The 27,073-nt window shown below is 38.7% G+C and overlaps 1 protein-coding gene and 1 long non-coding RNA gene across 4 annotated transcripts in view; one reads left to right on the top strand and one right to left on the bottom strand.

Annotated features, from left to right (window-relative positions):
* Nucleotides 1-27,073, bottom strand: part of FGF13 (fibroblast growth factor 13) — a 576,630-nt gene that overhangs the window by 56,891 nt on the left and 492,666 nt on the right. For 2 of the 3 annotated variants that reach the window (XM_007992836.3, XM_007992839.3), the window contains 2 exons: nt 17,553-17,663; nt 11,718-11,821 (listed from right to left, as the gene is read on the bottom strand). In XM_007992836.3, the coding sequence (XP_007991027.1) occupies nt 11,718-11,821; nt 17,553-17,663 (215 nt within the window). Of the gene's footprint in view, nt 1-11,717; nt 11,822-17,552; nt 17,664-19,561; nt 20,496-27,073 lie in introns of those variants that run through there. The other variant, XM_007992838.3, reaches the window with a different exon arrangement.
* On the top strand, nt 20,837-25,278 carry LOC140710735 (uncharacterized). Its single transcript, XR_012091833.1, has 3 exons — nt 20,837-20,870; nt 23,422-23,507; nt 24,585-25,278. It is a non-coding gene; the product is annotated as an uncharacterized lncRNA (long non-coding RNA).

The following is a 27,073-nucleotide window of genomic DNA, read 5'->3' as shown; positions in this document are numbered from 1 at the left end:
ATCATTGTTATGACATGGGAAGGAACCAGGGAATACTTTAAATATTTTTAAGACGTCTTTAAGCAGATCAACAAACAAGCACTCTAAAGAGGACTTTTGTTATAGCCTTGCTGATTTTGTGGCCAGGATATAGCAATAGATTTGTTGAACACAGGCTTTTTCGTTATAGTATTTACTATACACAATGAAGTTTTACCTGTTCAAATTTCATTTCTGAAAGCTATGACTTTCATTTCCTGGTATCTCACTGACAATTATGAAAGTATTATGGAATGATTCACATCCTCTTTCTATCAGACATTGTTCACCCTTCGTATTATTACAGTCTAAGTTATAATACTTTGGGGTTATTTACATATGACTCTTCCAAATCCTTACAGGACATTTTTTCTTGGGTAAAAATGAACATCATACCTAATTTTAATTACTTTTGTTATATGATATGCCAGAATTCCTATACACATCTGAGGCCCTTTTAAAAGGAGGTGTTATATATTATGGCTGCTGGCTATGTGAAAAATCCATCCAAGAAATCAACTGAGGCTTTCACAGTACTTCTATTTCCAGAACTGTCAAAAGTAGTTAGCATCAGGTTATCTGATGAATAACTTAATCAGAATGTTAGCATAGATGTGTTATCTATTCACACATTCAGCCTGGACAAAATACATTAAATGTATTATTCAGGGGCTTGCCAGTTATTAACCTTGGTTACAGCTATTACAATGATCAGAAAATGCTTTCATTTAAAATTTCCCTGTTCAGAAGTCACAATTCCCTTTAAGTGGTGTAATCATTGAAACCAGTGCTGTAGCTTCCAATTTTTTTTTCTTGTGTCTCAGTAATTCACTTTCTTATGTAATTTTAAAACGTTACCACTTCAGAGGACCCACAAAAGTTTACAATTGGTCTCTGCAACTTATTCGAAATATTCAATAGGCCTGACAGAAATAATATCATCAGTCTTTATGTTTTATTATACACATCTCTATTAATTATTTCAATAAATATGTCTTGAAAGCTTACTTTTGCTAGGCTGCTCTATGACTAATTCGGAAGTAGAGAGAAAACAAATCAGTTACTAATTAATGAGCATAGGATTTTGTAGGCAAACTATTTCAATGCACAAGGTTTATGGGAAAAATGTTTTGCTGAGCTTTTTTTTTTTTTTATGTTGTGGATTAACATTATAAAAACAAGGAAATAGAGACTAAAAACAATGTCTTCACCAAGACATGAGAATCATTGGGTAATCACATAAAATAAAGCTAAAAAGTCGTATTTGCTGTCTTTCATAAAGCTATTTAGCATTACCAAATATGTTGCTAGAGCAATCTCCAAATGTTCAGTGTAGGTTATGTATTTAAAACTTAGAATTATTTTAGGAATTCCAAAATAACTAGTGCCGTTATAGCAACAGAGCAATGAATATAACATTACATTTTTCCATTTGTCTTTCTTATATGTGCGTGTGCATGTGTGTGTGTGTGTGTAAATCCCCTTACATCTGGCTTTACTTGCTAAAATTCCTCTTAGTCATTCTTGCCAATTATTTTATTGTTTAGATTCAAGAGTCTGGCTTTTTCCCACAAATATGAATTTAGCTTCAGAGTTAAAACCATGAAACACTCTGTTAAATATGTGCTCCATGACCTCTAATTTGTATTATTTTTTTCAACTTGGCCTCTAAAACAGAATACAGAGCCAGTCACATTCTATTTAGCTACAACCAATATTGTCTCCCTGATTTCTCAGAAAGTACCATCCTCAGTCATTCTTACACCTAAAACACTAGACCATCACCCTGAATACTTTACCCATTTTTTGACATTTTTTTAGAGTCCGTAAAGAGAAAATAGTTGACTTTGAAGGTACAAGCAACCAGATTTATGCAATTTCATATACAAATAATGCCAAGCTAGATTTTCTTTCATATTTTAGTGAAACTTACATTAACTGCAAAGAATAATAAACGTGAAACAATCTGTGATGTAGGAAATGTTTTTTGGCCTTGAAAATTATGCTGATTTACTTGTGTTTGGAAGTAAAATCTAAGATGAATACTGCTACTTCTGTATATTTTTCACTGCAATAAATTTAAAGATTTTCATCTTAATAACACCAAATCAATAGCTGGACACCTCTTTAAAACATAAGAGCTAGCAGACCCATTTAGTAATAAACAAAGTTTGCTTATTTTTCTCTGCTTTTTTTCTGTAAAAATTTAACTTTCTGTATTTTCCATTTCTAGTGATAGCATTCAGAAATATGTGTGTTTGTATAATTACCCATACAAACCATTAGTGTGAACTGAAAACATTCATCAGAAATGTTTAATAACATAAAATTAAATGATTCGTCAAAAAAGTTTATCAAATGTATACTACACACCAAAATTAGGAACCTAAGTTTTGATAGTAAACACTTTTCCAATTTCATATTAAATAAACCAAATTCAACAATTTGTTAATTAACTGACATATATCAATAAGCAAAAGTTTTAATCAGAAGTTAGAATACCTTTGTGTCTATGCTTTTTGATTTTTTTATTTTATAATGATCATTTTCTTCAATATTGGATGTGATACTGCTTGTTTATTTTAAATCAATTTCCTTCCATAATTGAGTCCATATCACTTCCCTAAAGAGTTTTCATTATTAAACAAAGCTCTCCACTTAATTCTATTAGATTTTTAAGCCTCTAAAAAGTAACACCAGAATTTAAATTAGATGTACCTGCTGATATACCATCTGATATAATTCAAACATTTTACATGCTACAAATATTTGCTAGAAGTACATTCATCACTGTAAATTGATCAATGAGTTCATCTAAAGTTTGACATCCTTTCTGTATTAGAATAAGAGTTAAAGATGCAAAGCCATACCACTGAAAATTAGGTCTTCAATTGTCACACATTAAAATCATAGGAAGTAAACAAATCAGCAAAAGCGTAAGCCTGCAGTTGACAGGTAAACATACTGAACATCTGAGGCATCTTAACATGGACCAACCCCCTACTCATGGTATGAAATTAAAACATATATCAGAATCGATGTTATTGCACCTAAACAATGCAAACAACCCTTCTATTAATTGTATTTAAGCCCAGTGACTAGAATGCTGAATCCAGAAACTGCTGCCAGATCATATTTTTTATGACATTTTTTTTTTTTTGAAATACATGTTAATCTTTTCTTTTCTTTTTTTGAGATGGAGTCTCCCTCTGTCACCCAGGCTGGAGTGCAGTGGCGCGATCTTGGCTCACTGCAAGCTCTGCCTCCCGGGTTCATGCCATTCTCCTGCCTCAGACTCCCGAGTAGCTGGGACTCCAGGCGCCTGCCACCAAGCCCGGCTAATTTTTTTTTTTTTTTTAAAGTAGAGCTGGCATTTCACCATGTTAGCCAGGATGGTCTCGATCTCCTGACCTGGTGATCCAACCGCTTCGGCCTCCCAAAGTGCTGGGATTACAGGCGTGAGCCATCACGACTGGCCATGTTATTTTTTTCTACCTCAGTTTAGTTATCAGTAAACTTATATGACTTATCTGGGAATCATTGGTCATTTGTCAATTTACAGACTAATTATTTTACTTTTCTAAAGAGGTTTGGGATTGCTGAAAACATAATATTAAAAACTGGGCTCTTAGGAGCAGGATATTTACATGGTCTCAAAGTGTCTCCCAGTGGATTATTTACTAGTTGAAACACACACACATACACACACACACACATACCCAGAAAACCAAGCATTATAGAGGGAGAAATCAGATAGCACTTTGATTTTATCATCAAAATTAATGTCCAACGAGGGGCAAGTGGATACTGCCTACCTCCAGATGTGATACCTAAGAAGGACATACCATCACCTATGCAGTACTCTGGCTAAAATGCATAATCTCAATTGAATTAAGAAAAACCATCAAGCAAACCCAAAATTGTGAATGCTTATTTTAAAATTAGAAAGTGGACTCTTGTCTTCAAAAATTCTAATGTCATGAAACACAAAGAAAGTCTCTGGAAATGTTCTAGATTAAAAGAGACTAAGAAGACATGCCAATGCTGTAACTGACCCTAGACTGGATTCTCTACTGAAAGAAAAAATGAACATATTTTTCACTTAAAAAATTGGAATATGGACAGTCAACTAGATAGAATATTGTATTAATGTTACATTTACTTCAGTTCATTACTGTCAGTATATAAGAGAACATCCCTATTCTTAGGAAATAGGTGTAAAGTGCTGGGGTAGAACATACTCTCAAATGGCTCAGAAAACTGTGTGTGTACGGGAAAGAAAGAACAAATGATAAAGCAAATGGAGCAAAATGAATTGGAGGATAGGATATACGGAGTCATTTGTACTAGTGTTACTCTTGCAAGCTTTCTCTAAGTTTGAAGTTATTTCCGAAAAAAAATTTTAAGCAAAGGAACCAAAATTGGACTATAAGTATATATTATCTTTCCCTTTCGATGGCAACAAAGTCAGTCAGTAAATATATATTCAGAAAACAACAGCATGCATTAATCAAGGCACTGGGGATACAGTAGTGAATAAGAAAAACACAATATATGCTGTCAACGTGTTAAATTCTAGTTGGAGAAGATGCAAAATAAACACACAAAATAATAATTTTAAATAGTGATAATGCCTTGAAGAAGATAAATGTGGATAATACAGACAGTGAATGTACTGCTTTAGTTAAGGTGGTCAGAGATGACCTTTCTAAAGAATGTCACTCCAGTTGAGACGTGAACAAAGAAGGAAGCAGCTATGCAGATATTTGGGGAAACAACCCAAATGTCCATCAACTGACAATGAATAAACCAATGTAGGAACATACAATGGAATATTACTCAGCCATCATATGGAATGAAGTACTGATACATGCTACAACGTGTATGAGTCTTTTAAACTTCATGCTAAGTGAAATAAGACAGTCATAAAAGGCCATATATTGTATTCCTTTTGTATGAAATGTTCCAAATAGGCAAATCCATAGAGAGACAAAGTAAACTAATGTTTGCCTGAGACTGGGGAAAGGGATAAGGTGTGTCTATTAATTGGTATAATTTCTTCATTTAGCGTGATGAAAATATTCTAGAATTACACAGTGGTGATGGTTGGACAGCCTTGTGAAATATACTAAAAACTGAATTGTACACACTTTAAATGGATGATTTTAACATATGTGAACTATATCTCATTCAAGCTGTTTTAAAAAAGGAGGAAGTAATAGATAATGGAAAAGTGATCAATAGCCTGGAATATGAAAAGGTCCAAGAGTATGGCCATGAGATTGATCAGGCTGGGAAATAGAAAAATATCCTTACAGTTAAAAAAGGTCACAGAACTTGAGACCAGTTTTGTTGGATGGGTCATCTTCAGGGATTCTGAAGTTACCAAGAATGTGAACATATGACTGACAAACTCAATGTTAGTGTCTTTGAGAACAAGGAAAATGACAAAACACTTACTAATTGAATTATCTAAATGCTGCATCTTGGGCTGCCATCTCAGGCTTTTCCCTGTTCACCAGCAAAAGCATTCTAAGAAGATTTATGCATGTATTCATACATCACACACCTCAGTAATCAAATGCATCTCTCTAAATGTAACGTGTTTAGAGGCATAGTCAAATGAAGAATTTTTCCATTTAATATTTATATTTCTCATATTTACTTTGTTTAAATCAGTAATTCTTAACTGATTTTACAATGGCCAAAAATTTGCAATATGTGTTAAAAAATTATAACATTTTAAAACCCAAGCTAAATGCATTAAATATAATCTAAATATTAACTTAGGCATAGAACATTCTTAAAGGAAAGCAAATCTAAGTTGTCAAAGAATAAAACAAGTGAAGCTACGGTGTCACAACTGCTAAGGGGCTGGTATTGTTTTATTTGTCACTATTTCTGATAGTGATTCCTTCAAAGGAGACTGCATTATAAGATGTTGTGAGTGAAATGTAAGAACAACTCTATGTAATGAGAGAAGAAACGGTAAATTTAAGGCATGTGAAAATAATCCAGTAGAGAAGAAAAATACGTCCCCTTAGCTCAAATTGCAATCTGACTGAGCCGTTGGGATTAGTAACACAAGCTGTCTCATTCCCATGGCATCAAGCTGACTCTCAGAAAGAGGACTGCTTTCTGGTCTTGCATCTATTTTGCTGTGGTAGTCCCAGGACTACAATACATGACAGTAAAATCACTCCCACAAGTTTTCCCTGGAAATTCATGAATGAAAAAGGCTTGTCAAAGGATTTCTACTTGTCTATACATTTTGTCTGTCCCAACCTCAACCCAAGAAATACTGTGTATTGTGAAAAAGGAAAACTAGGTTTTTTTGAAAGGTAAGTAATTATATGGGTAGAACTGCTGCTAATGAGTTCTAGAACATTCCAAAATAAAAAAAATAATAATGCTTTTGGCTTAACTTTGAGTTTTTGCTATCCTCTTTCTAATATCTGTTATTTCTTATTAAAGTAGACATAGAATGGGATTTTTTTTATATTTAAGACACTGGACTTTCATAGTTAATGAATATTTATTTCAAGCAGTTTTAAAACATTTATTACAAACAGCTTTATGCTATTAAATATTCATACTGTGAAATTTTGAGGAACTCTCAAAAGCCTGTGTACAACTCCTTATTATTTCTAAAGAAAACCAAAGGTAAGAACAAAATTCTCTCTGCACAATAAATAACAACTTCCTTGCAGTCCCAGAAAGACTCAGCATACATCACGGACAAAAGTAAATATGTTATGAAATAATGGCTAATTATGATTCTCAGTGCCACAGATGGTTTTGCACTGCCACTTGAGCCTACATCAAGTCTGTCCCCCATGGCAACAAGAAAAAAAAGAGGGGGGGAAGGGAGAGTGCAGTGCAAGAATTCCGAGATTAATCATAGAAAATAAATTGCTATCTCTGTAACAATAACAATGTGGAGGTGTTGTTTCTTTATTTAATGGCCAAAAGGGAGAAAAAAATTGGTAAAAACTGTAAAGTTGAATTCCCCCCCCCCCCAAAAAAATTGAGGGATATAGAAGTAGAAATGCAAAAGAAGGTAGAATAAAGAGAAAGAGATAAAATAAGAAAGCTCTTCCAGGGGTCAGCATTTTCTATCATCTCAAGAAATATTCCTTCAAAAATGTAAAAGCAATTTGCTTGCAAAAACAGAAAAACATTGGTATCAGGAATTTGGAACAAATGATTAAGTGCATATAAACTCATGGTTTCTGAGTTCAGTGGTGGGTCCTCAATGCCTCAGTGCTATTCAACAATCATTTTTCTTAAGCTCAGATCAGTGGTTTTCAAAAGCATTAGCTGGGAACTTTCGAAAATATTCATGCATAGATCCCACTCTTGGATATTCTGATAGAATTGGTCCAAGTGTAACACAAAGAATGGAATTTTTTAAAGGTCTCCAGGTAATTCTGATGGGTACCTAGGACTGAGAATCATTATCTAATTACAATCTAGGGGTCAGCAAACTTTCTGGGAGGTAAAGGGACAAGTTATTTGGTAAATAATTTAGGCTTTGTGGGCCATAAGGGCTCTGTTGCAACTATTCAACTCCGCTGTTGCAGTGCAAAAGCAGCCGTAGACAATAAGTAAATGAATGGGTGTGGCTGCGTTCCAATAAAACTTTATTTTCATAAACAGGTAGTGGGCTGGATGTGACCCATGGCCTTAGCTAACCTACTCTTGTTTATTAAACTGTTTCCACTTCCCTTGCCCAAAACAGTTGTTCCCACCCCTGTTTACCCACGGTTACCCCCACACCTTTGACTTTCAGTAGGTGACCTCTTATTCTACTTTAATGGAAAAATGCAGATCATCTGATAGAAAATTCTTCTACCTCCTTGTCTATCACTTGCAGACTCAGTAAACCTATGTCTGCATCTGTCTTCATCTCTTTGTCTCCTATCATAGATTCAGTGTCCCTTCTTTTCAAGATGAATGTAATTCTTTCACTTATACTTAATTCCATCACCCTTCCATCTCTTCTGCAGCTCCACTCCATAAAGAATACCATTTCTTATGTCTTTAATCACTCCCTTTCTATTTGTTCCTTTCCTTTACTTAACAAATATGTTCAAGTGACATCCTTAACCAAAGAACCCTTAGTCTTCCTCAACCCTGTATTCTGCCCTAAATACACACTCACCCTTCCCTTCCCTTCCTTAGAAATTCTGTACCTGTTGCCTCTACTTCCTCTCATCCCATTTACTCCTCAAGCCACTAGAATCTGGCTTCTGTTCCCAACATTCCACTGAAACTGCTTTTGTTAAGATCACCCACAACATATGAAACATTTCACATTCCTGACTCTTCTTAAAACTCTTTCCCCATTTAGTTTTTGCAATACCATTATATCTGCCATAATTAGTTATTCTTCCTCTGCTGGTCACTTCCATGCTGTTATTTTCTAATACTATTTAACAAGCTCTCTCCTCTTCTTATGCTACATATTCTCATAATTATTTCCATGGCATCGACTGCTACCTATATGGGATAACTCTGAGTTCTATTTCTAGTTCATGTCCCTTTCTCAAGTGCTAGGTTCCTATTTTCAAATATCCCTTGAAAGCTATACTCAGGTATCTTCCTCAAATCTGCTTTTTTCCCCCTTTATTTCCACTTGGTTCATAGCTTCACCATCAGCCCAAAGGCCAGAGGCAAAATTCCCCCTCTCCCTCATGACCCCTGATAATCCACTGAGCACTTCTGTGAAGACTTTTTAAAAAATTCTCTACCTGAAGACACCTCATTCTCATCTATGCAGTGAATGGCGACCATACAGGTTTAACCATGTATGGTGGTTCTGCTTTCCTTCCAAATCCAATCAGCCACCAAATCCTGATGATTCTACCTCTAAAATATCTCAGTAATCCATCTCCTTTTAGCCATTCCCACTGCAGTTGCTTTTTAGGCAGACTGTAGTCATCCTTCACCAATTTTTTTTTAACTTCCCCACATCAGCAACCCCTTACCTCCTTTGCTTACTTTTGCTTTCTCTTTATGTCATTGTCCTTCTCTTTGCTAAGAGACACTTTGCAAAATTGCATGTAGCATTTCTGTAGTAGAACTGCCATGGTTTTATGCAAGGGAAGAGTGATCCTTCCTCTTTGGTTGCTGTCTCTTCTTGATGAAACATGGTATTTCATTAAGCTTTTGATCTCAGCCATATAAGTTGCTGAAGTTATTAGGAGAGAACTCCATCCTAAATAGTCTGGGCACCACACTTTAAATAAGATGATAACAAAATGAAGTGCCCACTAAGGATGGTGATCAACTTGGTGAATGGATTCCCAGCCACAATCAATAAGGAGTAATTGGAAGAACTGGAAAATTAATTCTAAAGAGGATTCTGATTTATTTTCTGGAGCAGACTAATTTGGATATTCTTTCCATATATGAACTCCAGGATCATCAATCAGGCATATTTCCTCCTTAACAAAAACATAGTTCCTTTTCTCTAATAGAAACATTTACTTAAGGCTTCTTTTTTCTTCATAGGAAATACATACAAGGTGTGCCACATTTGGGTATATATTGGCCCACCCATGATGGAAAGGAAGTTCACCAATCTATAGTCCTCATTTCCCTGGGAAGCCTTTCATAGAAATGAGCTCACATTGACATTTACCAGTTTGCTGGAATAATGATTAATTTGAATGGTAGGCTATACATGTTCAATATTGGTTCCTTAAGTGTAATGTTGAATGCCCTAATTTTCTTGAGTGGGGGCACCTGACATAAAACCCAAGTTAAATAATTTTCCACACTCTTACTTAAATATTATTTCCAAAGTATGTTCTTCAATTGTGATGTTGCAAAATTTATATTTAGTCAGCTTTTCTCATCAGGGCACCATAACGGTGACTACAAGCCATTGAAATTCTGGATGATTTATCAGTAATTACTTCATATGATATCTGGCATGTGCTTTCTCAAAAGTATGCCCAGTATATTCCGTTTCCTTATCATGCCTTCACAATATTTTCAGAAAGCATCTATTTTATTAAAAAACCTACCTTTGTATCTGGTCCTGTTGAGAGAGCCTGTTGATCTAAAGGAAATTACTTAAAATTAAATTATCTTACCTTAGTACACAAATCTAAAATAAAATCCTCTTTCCTATCTTTTATAGTAGCACTCTAGTAATAAAGTGACATATTTCATGAACTTTGCCATTAAATCACATTTTTCATTTAGTAAAAGGAGCAAAACCCCCATATTTATTAAGCAATCAGACTGCTGAAATTGCCTGATAGGAATACTGATAGTGACGAGGGTTTGAGTTATATGCTGATAATTATCTTTTTTTCATAATCTTTTATCATAATATGAAACAAACTACCTGATTTACCAAATAAACAGGCCCTCTGTGGCCTTACTCTTCTCCCACCTCTTTCCCATCTTGGCCTCTGCAAAACAGGGTTATGATATGGTTTCCACCATATCTGCCAAGAGTCGTCCTGCACACCTGGCTTTGAAAGACATTCAGGAAACAAGCGAGCAAGAGTGGTTAAAGGTAGTGTTTCACTTGAAGTTTATGGAACAGGTTTCTATAGTCATACTAGCAACCTTCTTCAAGACTTGCTAGTAAGAAGTTCGACAAGCAATTTGCTCCATTTTAAACATTCTTTTCCTTTATTAAAACACATGAATTCAAAACAAAGATTTAAAAGTATTCATATATTACGCTGGGCGTGGTGGCACATGCCTGTAATCCCAGCAACTTGGGAGGCTGTGGCAGGTGGATCATTTGAGACCAAGAGTTCGCTCGAGATCACCCTGGCCAACATGGCGAAACCCTGTTTCTGCTAAAAATATGGAGTGTCACCACTGCACTCCAGCCTGGGCCACAGAGCAAGACGCTATCTCAAAAATCATCATCATAAATAAATAAATAAATAAATAAAGTTAAATTAAAAATTCATATATCAAATAGTCTCCTATAATCTGAAACTAGATCTGCCAATAAGAATAAAACCTTAACCCTAATACTGTATCATTTGGCTTATATCTAAATGTCAAAATATTTTTAAAGTTTAATTTGGCCCCATGTTCCATACTGAATTTTAGTCTACATTCTTTATACATTCATCTGAGAAAAAGTTCCATTTTTCATTTTGTTCACTCCGAAATTACAAGAAAAAGACAAGCAGGAACTTATAGGTAAGGAAAGGTTAAACAGTGCTTGTACTTAAAGCAGAAGCAACCAGGAATCCTATTCTAATCAAACTGAAGAAAAGAAATAGGACTCTAGAAACCCTTCAAGAACTGGTTTTCATTTCCTCGAGTTGATCTGAGGGAGAGACCTCATTATGTTTTTTTAGGAGTAAACCTGGATAAACATATGTTCAACTGAGTTATGGAAATGACTTTCTTTCCCACAGCTGCAAAGCACGGCAGCAGACAGACCATTATATGCTACATAAAATGACCCAAATGACACTGTATTAAAAAATGTTCAGTGAATCTTTGATTATATACTAAAATGCTTGCTTCCAATAATGGATTGGTAATAGATATATTTTTCACAGAAAGTTAATCTGTCCTTTCAATGAAATATTTCCGTCAACATTCTTCTCCTCATCACAGAAATCTGTAATGATAACACATATAAAGCACATTTTCTTTCATATCGGATGAAAACTAGAATAGTCAAAACATGCACACAGTCAAAGGCTTACCGAGGTGTACAAGTATCCCTCACTGTTCATTGCCAAGTACAGCTTGGTTTGTACTCCTTGGATAGCCACCACTCGCAGACCCACAGGGATGAGGTTAAACAGGGCTGAAATTAAAAAAGAACATGAAAACAATGTGACAATTCGGAATTTCAGAACTTTTCAATGTTTCCAGCAGGACTGTCTGGTCCTCCAAAAGTAGTGTGTAGTTGGTGAGGGTATGCATATATGTCTGTTTATGTATACATACATACACATACACACCCCCACAAACACACACACACACCCCCCGAGGCAGACAGATAGGGTCTCATTCTACCTTTTAGTGTATTTAATTTCATGGTTGCAGCCAGATAACTGGAGCTGTAACTACATATTATTTAGTAGCCTGGAGAAAATGGAAGGCTTTGGTCACAATTTCATGGTTTCTACGGTGTTGGAGGTGGGGGAATCTTGATGCTTCTGGAAAGATACAGTCCCAAGAATTGTTCTGTACATTAAATAGTGTCATTATCAACAAATTAAGGTTTTAAACTGCTCCCCAAGATAACTGCTGAAATTCTCACAGTCATATTTAAAATCTACCTGTTGGGTAGAAAGTCATTAGACTTTTAGAAGAGTCCAATGCCCTCATCTAAATTATCTGTGTTATTCCATATAGAAGAATCCCACAATAAATCCAGGTCTCGTAAAAAGAAAAAGTCATTTTGTAGTCCTATGCCTTCAGAGTAGTATTTCCTTTTTTTATTTGTATTTTTTAATTTTTGAGATGGAGTTTCGCTCGTTTCCCAGGCTGGAGTGCAATGGCGTGATCTCGGCTCACCGCAACCTCCACTTCCTGGGTTCAAGGGTTTCTCCTGCCTTAGCCTCCTGAGTAGCTGGAATTACAGGCATGTGCCACCACGCCCGGTTAATTTTGTATTTTTAGTAGAGATAGGGTTTCTCCATGTTGGTCAGGCTGGTCTCGAACTCCTAACCTCAGGTGATCTGCCTGCCTCGGCCTCCCGAAGTGCTGGGATTACAGGCGTAAGCCACCACGCCTGGCTTCAGAGTAGTATTTCTTAAAGGACCAACATTTTCCAAGATTAGAATTGAGAGGGCTCCTAGCTTTTAGTCTCCAAAAACAAAAGACATAGGAATAAAAATAATAAACTTAAAAGAAGTTTATTTTATTATTTTATTATTATTATTTTAGCAAAATAGTTGCACGTGGGCAGCCAGTTGGTGCCAGTGAGGACTTCATTTCTCCATTTGAAGATCTGACTGCGTGAAACTTACACCCAGGCTTTCCTCACAACCACACACCACTCACTGGAGACAACTAGTGGGTGTCCTCCCACTACCAGCTGTCTACTCCCTCCCACACTGTGAATAAAAATAAAACAGTACATTTTTAAAACGTAGTGCTTGCCACACACATCTTTTGAAAATAGCCTGTGCACCTTTCTCTCAGGAGTCGTAGACCAATGTTGATGATTTTGCCTTGTTTTGTAAGTTTATTGAGGATGATAAATCAGTCTGTTATGGTTTCTGTGAACAAGAATGTAAAGGAGTCACCCTGTGGGTAAGAGTAGTTTTTCTGGGATCACTTATCTCCGCGCATATATATTCTGCTGCAGTAGGTGGGGTAATATGGATGAGAAATACTAATGAAGAACTAAATATTCCTTGGTGAGCCTACAATGTATCGTTCCTTTAAAACCAAGGTGTTACCAAAGAGGAGCTAGGACATATTGTACAGTTCAAAAGACAAGTGTCCCTACCACATGCCACTGATGGCACTTCATTCAATACTCATCAAATTAAAAGCTGTGCCCTTCTGTTATGTGAGGTAAAGGAATGTAATTGCACAGATTGCAAGCCAAGATCTCATGCTATATTTGACAATGCAATACACAGGCAAGAAGTCTGACATCTCTGAGCATGTCATGTGTTTGTCATATCCCTTTCTGTTGAGGATGTCTTGTTCACAGCAGGTGTTCAACACCCATTTGTGGATTGATAGCAATCTGTATGGTGAAAATATGATACTATGTTTTTGAAAAGTAAGAGATCACAATCCCATTTATATAAAAGTTCATACTTGAAAAATTCTGAGATCTAAAAAACTAAACCAAAACTTCCAATATGGGGTTGGTTTAAAAGCCATATCACTACATACCACTTGACAACTATAATATCAGTATATGTTTGACACCTAGTTTAGTCATAGTAATAAATGACAGAGAATGATAAATTAAATTCAGAATTATTTATAGAACTTCATTTTTTAAAATAATATTCTGAACTTTCTTAGTGCTCTTAATGCGGCTTATAACAAGCACAAGAAAGAAACAGAGATTTAAAAAAACTGATTTGATTTTCACCATGTTCTCCAATCACTCTGACTCAGGTTTTAATGAGCAATGAAATGTCTAAATTTCAAACATCAGACAACAGAAGGAGGAAGAGAAGAAAAAAACATCAGCAATCCATTCCTGTGATTATTTAATCTTGAATAATGGTATTAACTATATAGCAGAACTACGTACTTTTCACTATACACTTTAAATTTCCATGAAGTCTGATTAAAAAACAAAAAACATAACCCCAAAATAAAAACTTGATGAGTAGCAAATCTAGAGATTGACTGATCATACTACTACGATCTTTTCATTTCTTTAAACATTCAAGATAGATCATAAACTGGGTCGGTTTAAAATATGTCTAAAGGGGCAATCTGTCCAGATAAAAACGCAAAGAAATTATATCAGGGGTGAGCTTAAACCAAATAAATATCTTCCTATGTGCTTTTGTTTCTCTATATCTGGTATCTTTCCTCATGTATTTAAGATATTATTTTGATCAGGATAAAAATATTATAAATATGAGAAAAAAAGTTGACTTCATTTATTTATTTAAAACACATTCATTAAATACCTAAAATCTCTTCTTCCATCTCAGCTAAAGTTTTGAAGAAGCGTTTAAAACATAAATGTGCTTGTGTTTCTTGTTTGTTCTGCTATATCTGCATAAAAACAAACACCTTCTATTTGAAGGGCCACTTCATCAGAGCCATGCACCTAGTTGTCACCCAGTGTTTGCTGAAGGCAACACTGAAGCCATGCTTCTTCGTCAGTTGGCCAAGGTCAATTTCTCAAAAGAGAATAATTAATAAAAGTATATATTAATGTAGGTTGGAAAGGCAACATGTTTAACTGATAACGCTTCTGCAAGTTTGAAGAGAAAGGGAAAACTACTCTTTTAAAACGTCCTTCCTTGCACCCAGGGCGGATATAATAAAACTACTGCCATGGGATGTCTATCATCTTTTCCTTTTCAAGGGAAAATACATAATTTATAATGGCTGATTTCCTCATGATGAGATTTTATTGAACTGACATTTATCATTATAATAAATCTACATAAGGTAAGGTTAAATGCATAATATCAAACATATGTTTTCAGAAATGGATATATCTGTATAAATGTGAACTGATTTATCATGACATTGCTTACCATGTCTGAATAAAAATAATGCAATTCAATCAAATTAAACTAAATGAGAAAATATGCTGAAAATAATGAAGGTTAATAAAAATAAGAAGAGTAAGAAAAATATAAACACAGTATCATGAATACATATTAGGGAAATATCACATACATGAGTGATAGTTGAAAAAAACAACTTGTATTCTTGTTATGCACATTTAAAATAATTAAACAATTAATACCAATAAAATGGCTTGGTTTTAAGGAAAAAAAGAATAAATTTGGATGGCTGGTCTTCATGATATATCAGTTTAATCATTAAACCTTCTTGTTTCATGATGACTTATGCCCCACAATATCCTCAATGGCAAAGCTAAGCTAACTCACTAGCTTCTGGTCACTCTTAACATCAGGAGCAGATCCAAGCTCTACCGACTTGCTATTTCTATTGAGATACTTTCCATTTGTATGCATTGTGTTAGGATGATACTTACCTTTAGTTGACTTACCTCTCTATTTTAATCTGCCTAAATACAGATTCCTGTTATCGGGCTATGTTCTTTAATGGTCTTTCAATATCATTAGTAATACACAGAAATGCCATGCATATCAGTCAGTTATAAGACAATCAAAGACAGAAGCTATGTATATGTAGGAATCGAAGAGTAAAACTTACTGTATGATTTAAAGCTCCACAGTAAGAAATGGAGCCTTGATATATGTGTGTGTGGTGTGTGTGTGTATCTCCTAAAATGATTACTTAGAGTGTGATCTTGATGAATTTGGTATATTGCCGTTAATAGGACACAGCACATGAATTGTCTATTTTTTTTTTTTAATTTCCTTTCAGGAAACACATGTGAACACCAGCCCCAAAACATTTCTTCTCTGATTTGTACCCAGAGATGTTAAAAGGGGGAAAGAAACGTGACTGGATAGGCTCACTGGCAGCTAATCATGAACTTCCCTTCAATAATGCTCAGCAGACCCATTTTCATGAGGCACTCTGGAAAGCAGGGCAGCTTCCCTCCCCTAATTCCTTCCCCAAATATCAATTTGCACAGTAACTTATGGGAATGTTTTATTGCAGATCATCACCACGCACTAGCGTCTGTTATTTGATTACAGTAAAGCCCTCCAGTTACACTTGCCTAATAGTTTCAAATAGAAGAGTGTGCATAAAAGAACAACTAGGATTCACTATAAAACTTTAATATCACAACAGTGACTTTTGCAAAACAGTGAAGAACCATTTAATATGAAGTTTTTTCCCATCCTCCATACCAACAAAGCTTTCTTCAATGGTAATTAAAAGTGACTTCCTCTTGAGGTTATAGATTGGCCATCCCCCCGAAGCATTCCTAAAAGGTGGGAAACTCTTTACACTTATTGAGGCCCTCGTCAATGGCATTGCTGTAGCCATACATCTCTTAAAAAGCTGCAGAGTATACTGCTTAGCATTCAGACCTACTTTCCTTGGCTATTTTCTCAGCCGACAATGGGATTATTACTGGGAAGTTATCAAAGGGTTTGAGAGAAATTCAGCAGTTTGAGAAAACAAAAAAAAAAATTGTGAGAACTAAGTGTTTTAGCCTTGTGGAATATTGAATATGTCTCCAGAAATCTGTATATTGCAAGAAAACATCAATTATCATTGAAGAGAAGCCTGTGCTATTTGTGCTTATATTTTTATTACTCCAAATAAATAAAACATGTAATTAAAGGTTATGTAACATCTTGGAATCACCTTCCTTCAATAATTAGAAATAAAACCCAATTATTTTTTATGTGTTTCTATTTTAGGCCCACCATTATAGTCTCCAATTTGGTCTTCAACCGTGGTTAAAAAGAAAGAACTAAAAGAAATCCCTTTACCCACCTGTGGGGGTATCTCAATGTTTAAATTCCACTAGTCTCAGAGTTATCAGTGTGTGTGTGGAGCAGGGAGCAGAAGTGAAAGCTTGTAATGATGAATTTTCATGGTATGAAACTACTCTTGGGTTAAGACCGGTTCTTAAGAGTAGAGATAACATGCTATTTCTGGATCAGTGTGTGGGTGAGTAAATTTTCTGTGGGAAAAAAAGTAATAAAATCCAAAGGATAGCCATAAATCTATCTAGATTTCCATGGAGATGACATTTGGATTATTCTTCAGATGGTGTCAACATTATTTGCCCTAGTTTACTAGCTTAGATAGACTCATATTCAACTTCCTTTAGGTTAATCTGTGTAAACAGGATTATGTAGTGTGACTATATTTTGCATTCAATTCAGGATTTAGGAAAGCGTATTTATTTTTAAAATAAATAAAAAGAACAGAATGTTAACAACATACTGGCATATACTATTTATTTTGCAGTCACTTACTGTAAGTGCTGTCCTCATCTTTGGTGCCATCAATGGTTCCATCCGCCTGCAGCTGTAAGTGGTAGCCTTGTCGGCTGTATAGCTTGGTAACTATACCCTTAAGCTGAGGCTCTGCAAAGAGAACAATGGTTTGGATCAATTGATACATTGTGCCTATGTAGTTGAAAAGACTCGGAATTTCAATTTCTAATTTCAGTTACAAATCTTAATGGAGTAAGTCAAACTACACTTTTAAAGTGTCTGGAAGAAAGAAAACAAACTCCGAGTTTCAGAATAAATTTCCAAACTAAAGAAACATTTTATTTCTACCTGGAAACACTGGTAAAGCTTCTGAAAGTGTCTATAGTTTCTGATAACCTGTCCTTTGGTTTATAGAGTGGAACTCTATCTCATTGAGTATTTGTAATGGGATGGCAAATGGCTATTATGACTCTTGAAATTGTGCTACTTTTCATGTGAAAGAAAAAGGAGAAATACAAAGATAATTCCAAGTTGTTTGCCAATCAACCAAGGACCAAAAACCCACTAGCAAAGATTTCCTTCAGAATGACCACAATTTGAATAAATAATCTCCTTTATTTCTAAGAAGGTAGAAAATGCATAAATAACCTGGAACCCCATTAAGGAAACTGTATTTGGAAAATTGAGCCTTTTATACCAAAAAAGGGAGGAGGGAGATACAACAACCATTAACACATCTTGTCATATTAATTACCATTAGTGAAAATGTGTGTGAAAAGAGCAGCGTTTTTGTCGGTGGGAAGGAAAAAATCAGTGCACACTAATTTTTCAAATTTCATATCAGAAGTGTGATTATCAAAAATATGAATTCTTAATTAAAATTATTTTCAATTATGAATAACCATAGATTAATCCAGTGTCTAATTTACCAGTAACAGTCATGTTATCCAAAATTTTCTTTTACTGAATACAGACACCTGCGCTGAAATAATATTTATGTGATTATTCGAGCCCCATAATGATTCTTTGCAACCACTTAAGCCTTTTTTGAAACATGCTTAATTTACAGTTAATGCATTAAAAACTTTGTGCAAACAGAAAACGTTATGTCTGCTTTTCCGCCCAAGGGTGTGTAGCACACATAAATGGAGAAATAACAGATCGGTGAGGCTTATTTTTTTTTTTTTGTAATATTTATCTAGTAAAAGGTAGAAAAGAGTGTAAAAGATTCATTTGATTGAGAATGGCAAATAAACTGCATGCTCGCTTGAAGGTCTACCTTGACGCAACCTGACACCTAGAGCTGAATTTTCAGTCGCTGGAATATCGCGCTACTCTTACCACCGAAAATGTTCAAAAGCACCCACAATCTGGCTATGAGTTTAAATTCCCTCTTCAACACCGCATTTTAGTAGCATGTAACCAATTATACTAGTCTAACCAAATCTCTAAGCTCTTTGCAGCAAGGTTCTAGAAATCCCCCCTCCCCCCGCCCCAGCAAACATTTCGAAGCTGCACCACAAGTCAAGTCTGTCCCCAAAAGCTTAAAAGTAATCAAAGAAACGCAATGCCTAGACAGCAGCAGCCCACATCCCCTGGAGGTGGAAGCTGGAGGGGAAGGGTCTGACAGGCAGAGAGAAAGGTAAGAGAGGGATTCCCCAGGCTCTCCTGGGGCGGGAGGATGGTGTCTGCCCAGCACTGCGCCTGCAATTTCCACGCCACACACATCATAGCCATGTCTGGGTCACGCCTGCCCACAGCCCACCGGGCATGCACATATGTGACGTGTCCGAAGCTGAGGGCAAGCCTCCCAGGGCAGAGTATGCCCCCAGGCTCTGCGCCTGTCCCAGGGCAGTTGCAATGCAGCAAGCGTGTTACTGTTACGGAGGCAAGAAAGCCATCGCCTTCCCACGCACGCACACAGGCTAGGTGGCCTCTTCTGCACAAGATGGGCCACCGACAAACTCACCTATGCTACATACCTGCTCCCCACCGCCCCCACCTCACTCGTAAAGTATGGGGAAAAGAAAGCAAAAACCCTTTCCGACCTGGTCTTCTTCTGCGCCTCTTCTTGGAGCCGAAGAGTTTGACCCGGGAAAAGACATTTAACTTGTTTTTGTCGCAGCTGGTCTTGCCTTTGCTGGGGCTGCTGACACACTTGCAGGCGTTGGATTTCTCGCGCTCGCGGGCTTGCCTCTTCTGACGGATGAGCGAGCTGGCGATAGCCGCCGCCATGGCCACGACGCCCACCACCACCGCTTCTTTTGCTGCCCCTCTCTGGGTTCACCTCCTCCTCCTTCTCCTCCGCTGCTCGTCCGCTGTCTCGCGACTTCGCCGCTTTGGTCTCCTTAGCCTGCGTTTGCCCGGGCTTCTCCGCACTCGGGCTTCAGCCAAGGAGGGGGCTCAGCATGCCGTCCGAGCTCCTCCGGCGGCGGTCCGGCTCCCGCGCGGGCTGCTGGCTGCCTGGGTCGGAGTTGACGCCACAGCCCCGGGCCGGGATCGCGGGCGAGACTGGCAGGCGGAGGCAGCGCTGCGCGACTGCGTGCGGTCGGCCCCTACGCCCCGAGGACACTGTGCAAGTCCAAGTGGCTCGGGTCGGAGTTTCGCGGCACCCCCCGCCCTGTGCCGCGCGGAGGGGGCCAGAGGAGGGAGGCGGGCGGAGGGAGTGAGCGCGGGCGGGAGACAGGCCGGGAGCCCGGGCGGCCGGAGGGAGGAGGGAGGAGGCAGCGCGCGGGGGAGCGCGCCCTCGCCCTGGCCCCTCCGAGTCTTCCACTAGTCCTTGCAACTTCTCGGCGTGATAATCGGGAAAAGTTGGCCCATGCCAGCCTTCCGACAGGGATCAAACAGGTAATGGCCTCGCATCTTCGCTGTTGCTGCTGCTCTGGGCGCGGCACAGTCGCAGCACAGGAATTCAGCCGCCGCAGGCACCCTCCGGAACAGCGCGACAGCCTCCTTGCAGCCCCCTCCCGCGGCGGCCCCTCCCTCCCGGAGCTGAGCCGGTCGGCTCGGAGCCGCAGGCCGCCCCTCCCACCCCCACCCCCCAAGTCCCCGGCAGGCCGTGCCGGCTAACACCTGTAGGGGCTTCCGCACTGCCCCATCGTCCAAATCCTCCTCCCCTCCTTTTCCCGAAAGGAGCTTCGGGAGGAAACAGTGATGGAGGAGGAACCGGGATGAGGTAGTTGGGCTGACGGAGCGGGGGTTTGCTTGGCATTGGGGGATGGCGTGGTGGGGGTGTTTCCTTAGTGTTTGAGCTGACCAGATTGTGCTCGGGCTGGAGCCCCTCAGAAGTTCGCCAGATCCCTGCCTCAGGCTTGGACGCACCCACAAACCGGAGAACCCTCACACACCCGCGCGGAGGTATTTTGCTTGGCGACACTTGTAGCCATTCAGGAGAGGAGGCCAGAGTCCCCAGACGGGTTCAGCCCCAGCGGCGGCAGCAGCAGAAGCAGGCACTGCAGAGCTGCGCCCCCACACCACGCTGCCACCCAGTGGCTTTTGCTGACTTTTCATTTCAAGCCAATTTGTAGGGTCCAAAACCTGTTTTTCCTCTACGCCCCCTTATCTGTCCGCTCAGATTTGGGATTCAAGCAGAGAGCTTGGGTCGTGTACCATAAGCACTACGTGTTTGGGAAATGCAGAGTCGAACCTCTCTATTTAAGCCGTGGCCCATCTCTCATCTCCTAACTTAATGTTTTCTGCTCCTCCAAAGTCAGGCGGCCTTCCTCCCTCCAATTCAGGAACCAGTCTGGCTTGTCGCTGGCCTCACTCTATGAACAAGTTCTGTCCTCTCCCTGCGTTATATTTTATTCTGGAGGAAAAGAAAGAAGAGGTTTTGAGGCCAGAAATGCAGCGAAGAGAAATGGCCTATCTACATCCCTACCTTCAAACAGACACAATTATTTGACTATTTTACTTGATTTCTGAGGCCAAATAGGAAGCAAAATAGAGCAGCTGTACTACCTGGCAGCCCTACACCGTCTTTACTGAACTTCCTCATGGCACCCCCATCACCTCTTCTCAGAACTAATGTAGATGCAAAACCAGATGCTCAGCTTATCTTCAGACCCCAGCCCTTTTTTCCTTGCCTGACCGTCCAGCAAACACGCTAGGACTCAGCAACACTGAAATGCTTTCAGGCTTCCTAGAACATAAGAGCTGAATCACCGGACCCTTCTGTAGATTCCATTGCTTCACAGGGGAAGCTGTTGCTACCCCTCCTTCCACTTCTCCCCAATCTTGAAATGTCTCTTGCTCCATCAGAAGCACCACTGTGTGTCTGCAAGGTAGACTGGGGTAAAGGTTGCAGTGGGCTGAGACTGATAGCTACAGGAGAATGATGCCAAAGGGTCTGACATTTTCTACCTACTGTTTTGTGCTTTTGGCTTTCCCAAATGAAAAGGGAGGATAAGGTAGACGAGAGTTTTAACACCTCAAGTCTATTCAAGTATCCACTTCTTTAAACTTTGATTCATGGGGAAAAATAAATCCCTGATGAATGACTGATTGATACTGATTCTGAAGAGCAGGAGGCTACTTCCTAGTTCAAAATGTATGCGATTGTTGTTTAAATTCCAGATACCATGAAGGGAAATATCTTATATAAAGAGGGGTCAGGAGATGCTTTGATCGGGCCCAAATATTTGGGGTGGGTGATGAACAGGTACAAGGTCTCTGCTCTTCTCTTCATGTTTTTACCTTTTGCTGAGCACCAACGCCAAGGGCCTTTTGTTCCTACTCTCATTTCTGTCTTGGGATCCTGACCCAGAGCAGGCATGCAAAAGCTAAAGAAGGATGAAGTTCTGATTCAGGAAGGGGATAGACCTTAGAAGGAGAGATGGTATTGAGAAAATCATAAGGGCTTTCCCACACCCTTTTTCTTCCACTTCTCTTCTCAGATAGCTCTCACTGTTTGCTTCTGCCAATACCATTGATAAGGTATTTTCAGGATGCCTGTAGAATTATTGATGTGGCCACTCTGTGGTACGTATTAGAGGTAAACAGACTCAGAGAAGACTTCAGGAATATATAATAAGAATGGCGGGGGCATTTATTACAAATTTGCAAACACAAACTGTAAATACATCCTTTTGGTTCTAACTCCTGTCTACTCCACATGAGCTCATGGAACCACTGGGCCAAAGCTGATAACCAGGTGATTCTACACATGTTTGTAGATGTCTTTCTTGCTCTAATCCTTCTCTCCCTGATTAAATTGTATAATATTGAAAAATGAAGAGTATGGGGGAGGGGGAACCAGACTCTCCCTCCATCACATGTTCCTGCCAACCCACAAAAAGTACTTCTGTCTTTTTATACCCTGCCCCCCTTGAATCTTTTGTCTTCATGAACAGGAAAATGCATGGCACATTATCAATGAGACTCGAGAAGGGGGCATCTCTCTGTGATCTGTCTGCCTACAAACCTCATTCATTCTCCTCTCTCTTCTACTAAGAGAACTCACAAAGGCCTGTGACCAGAGGGTAAATTCAATCTGGGGCAGAAAGTGAAAGAAAACCATTTTGAAATTGGATCCAAATCATATTGCTCAATGAACTTAACCATTCATAATGCAGATATTGGCCAGGCATAGTGGCTCACACCTGTTATCCCAGAATTTTTGAAGGTTGAGGTGAGCAGATCACCTGAGGTCAGGAGTTTGAGACCAGCCTGGCCAACATGGTGAAAACCTGTCTCTACTAAAAATACAAAACTAGCCAGGCATGATGGCGCTTGCCTGTAGTCCCAGCTTCTCAGGAGCCTGAGGCGTGAGAATTGCTTGAACTCGGGAGGCAGAGGTTGCAGTGAGCCGAGATCAGGCCACCACACACACACACACACACACACACACACACACACACACACAAGCAGATATGTTCATGTTTTCCTAACTCTCATGTCTATTTCCCAGGTGCTTAAAATTTAAGAGATGAATGTGAATATTACTTTCAAATCTCCAACAGGAAACTATGCCAAAGTCACATGTATCTTGAGAAAGTATAATGAAAGAATTGCAGCCAATCCTAGAGAAGCGTATTTTGCTTTTCTTTGCTGTCCCACTGCCTTCCTGGGCCAATAGTATGACATTTGTGTAGGGGAAGTAATAAAGAATTCTCTTTTGACACCTATTTACAAATCCCTTTTTCTCCTGTTTTGATTTGTTCCTAGCAGTTCACATTGTACCCTTGCTATGGAACTTCCTGGATCTCCTTCATATTTGTAAATTTCAATGATCTCTGCTTATCCCTGGTGGTTCAAACTCTTCTGTGCTCTATTCTAATGTAGGGTCTATTCTTTGTTTCTCCCAGGTGTCCTCTCTCCCATTGCATTGTCCACCAACCTCTTTTTTTGACCATATTCAGAAAGAAAGCATTCTTAGCTTCTTTTTCTAACTCAACTCCTAAAGAGTTCTAGCCTGGCAGGCTGGAAACATATGTTTTAATCCTCTCTCTGCCACTAATTGGTTGGGTGACCTTGAGTATGTCATTTCTCCATATTATAGACCTCAGTTTTCCCATCTTTAAAGTAATGCTTAGACAAGATTGGCAGTTTTCACTTTGTATTCTTCAGCACTCTAAAAGTAATGAAAAGTAATAACCGTTCCCTCGCCAATGTTTCAACAGTAGATTTCATCTATTTTAACTCTCTTCATTCAACTGTTTATTTCTATTTCTCTTTTCAGCTGTTTTATATAGTGGAGCGCATCGTATGATTTCTTATGTAAAAAATAAAAATGAAAAGATTCTGGTACTAAAAACAAAATGTTTGGAAACCTCCAGATGATATGTTCCTTAAAGTCCTTTTGGCTCTGGGAGCCTCTGATAATTTTTCCCATATGTTCCTGTTCCTACTTCTTTATCTTCCCCTCTTCATACTTCCCATCTCTCTGTTCTCTTCCCACCCCATGAGAACATAAATTCTAAATTGGATTCCAAGGAAAAATGCAAAAGTCCCTTTGATTCCACTCCTCGTGGGTTCACTTGAGAACTAGGTTTTAGCATTCTTTTCAGAGAGAGTTATGTGAGTTATCTGGGCATAGAATGCTGATCGTTCTCTGCCAATCTCGTTTGGCAGGCCTCAGAGGAGCTGTAAGGAAGCTGAGGGGACCTGCTCTCAAGAGGCACCTCCAGGAGAGAGACAGAAACCCAAACAGATGTGACTGTGATGAGTAAAAATGAGAGAACTCAGACAGCCTGATGGGGAGTAGCCTCAGTCCATTCTGAGCAGAAAGGAATTGACTGTCTTTCTGCAATTCTGAAAATGAGAGGTTTCAAACGCCCTTCTTATGTGAAGATAAGCTCACTCAGAATCCCTTGCCAGTTTGTTCTCCTTCTACACTAACAGTTCACCAAAATATCTGAGTGGCAAGTTACCAGGTCAAGGACTGCTGATGAGCTCAAAGAAAGGAAACGTTGGCAGATTCAAATGCACCAAGGTCGAGTAACACTGGGATCTCCCCATTCACTAAGTAAGGCAGCAGAGGGAGTGTTTATGAGATGAGGTAGCCAAGTACCACCTTTTGTGGTCTATCTACCAAGGCACAGAGAAACAACTGGATAGAAATACAAATGAGGAGATTAGAGAAAAGCTAACAGAATAGGCTCTTTTCAGCCAGTCAGGCACAGTGACTCACACCTGTAATCCCAGCATTTTGAGAAGCTGAGGCAGAAGATCCCTTGAGCCCAGGAGTTCCAGGCTGCAACAAGCTATGATCCTGCCACTGCGTTTCAGCCTAGGTGACAGAGTAAGACCCTGCCTCTAAAATAAAATAAAATAAAATAAAATAAAATAAAATAAAATAAAATAAAATAAAGAAAAAAGAAAGGAAGAAAAGAAATAGACTCTTGACACTTAACTCCAGGAAGAAAAATGCAATTTAAGGAAATCTTGTTAGTGTCACACTAGAATTCCAGGTAAAGACAGAGTGACTACTATATTCTGTTACATGCCCTGACACATATATTAGCTGGCAAAGATTAGATCATTTACGGGAGTTATACTTCAGAAACAAAGGTCTCCAGAACCACCCTTTTAGAAACTGATTGGCCCTCCTGAATTGCATTTAGAATGAAAATCCACAAGACCTTAGGCTTGCATCACACTAGGATGGTGGCTTGGTCTTCATTATGTCCTGTCTCTGAGATCATTCTCTAAATACTTAAGCTATAGAATTTACTGAAGCTACCTTTGATTTATATTTAAAATCAATTGAGAAAACACTGATTAATTCTGATCCTTAAGAAGAAAAATCCTATCACCCACATAAAAATTTCATTGTTCAGTCATAATTTATGAACATTAAAGCCATAAAATGCCCTGATGGTATTAATCATGTCCGTGAATTCAGCACTTCACCATTTAATTAGCCATGGCAGCTGCAACATCGAGAGTTCAAGGCCTCTGATTACCTGCTTGGCCATTTAATCAAGAAAACCTGGAGAGAAATAGCAGCTTTCTGGGGTGGAGGTTTCTCTCTTAATCTTGAGGAGAGAACACAAGGAAATGAGCTTAAGCTTTAATATGTGGGGATTTAAGTTTGGCACAAGGAAAACATTCTTTTCAGAGAGGGTTGTTAAATACTATAATTGATTGCTGATTTTTCTTCTATAAAAGCTTTTATGAATACAACAAAAACCTTTTCTATCTAGGTGGGTATGTGGGTTGATTTCCATTAAGACTATCATTCTGTCATAAAAACGACACTACTATTTGTATAACCATGACCTGCCACCAAGAAGCAGTCACAGGGAAAGTGGAAAGGGGCAGTAACACCATTATGAGAAGGCAAAGGTTTCCTCTGATAGGGCATGGGGATTGCTAGTGCTTTTGTTGTTGTTTTTGTTTGTTTTGTTTTGTTTTTTTGAGACCTGGTCTCTCTGTCACCCAGTCAGGAGTGCAGTGGCATGATCAGCTCACTGTAACCTCTAACTCCTGGGCTCAAGCCATGTCCCACCTCAGTCCCCAAGTAGCTGCGACTATGGGCACATGCCACCACGTTTAACTACTTTTGTTTTCTAAAGCTAAGGTCTTTCTTTGTTGCCCAGGCTTGTCTCTATCTATCTCGTGGCTTCAAGTGATCCTCCCGCCTTGGCCTCCCAAAGTGCTGGAAATTACAGGTGTGAACCAAAGCACAAAGCTGATTGTTAGTGCTTTTGCCTTTGGAAGATCATACTGGATGAACCTGGAGCATGTGGATCAAGGCAGTCACATTCATTTCCTAAAGTTTCTCTCATCCAACTTGCAGATAACACTTTGTAGACACAATAAATATATTGTTAATCAAATGGGTTGCTTCAGTGGTGACAGAGTGTCTAGAGCCAAGAAAAGCATCAGGTTCTCTGAGTGATTTTGATTCTGTTTTACTCAATAATATTTGAAGATCTTGAAGGAACAATTTCTATTTTGTGAACTAAGCGATGGCTTATGAACTAAGCGATGGCTAACAAACATAAATGAGGTGTTTCTCTGGTGAGACATTTATGGCAGCCTAAAAATGTACAAGAATCAGAGACAAAGTATCTGTAACACTGAGTTCATTTCTTGCCCAGTGAACTAGGTAATCT

The sequence above is a fragment of the Chlorocebus sabaeus genome, chromosome X (assembly GCF_047675955.1).
Source record: "Chlorocebus sabaeus isolate Y175 chromosome X, mChlSab1.0.hap1, whole genome shotgun sequence".
Lineage (NCBI taxonomy): Eukaryota > Metazoa > Chordata > Mammalia > Primates > Cercopithecidae > Chlorocebus > Chlorocebus sabaeus.
The sequence above is the reverse complement of the archived record's forward strand: the minus strand, read 5'-3'. Positions and strand labels throughout refer to the sequence as shown.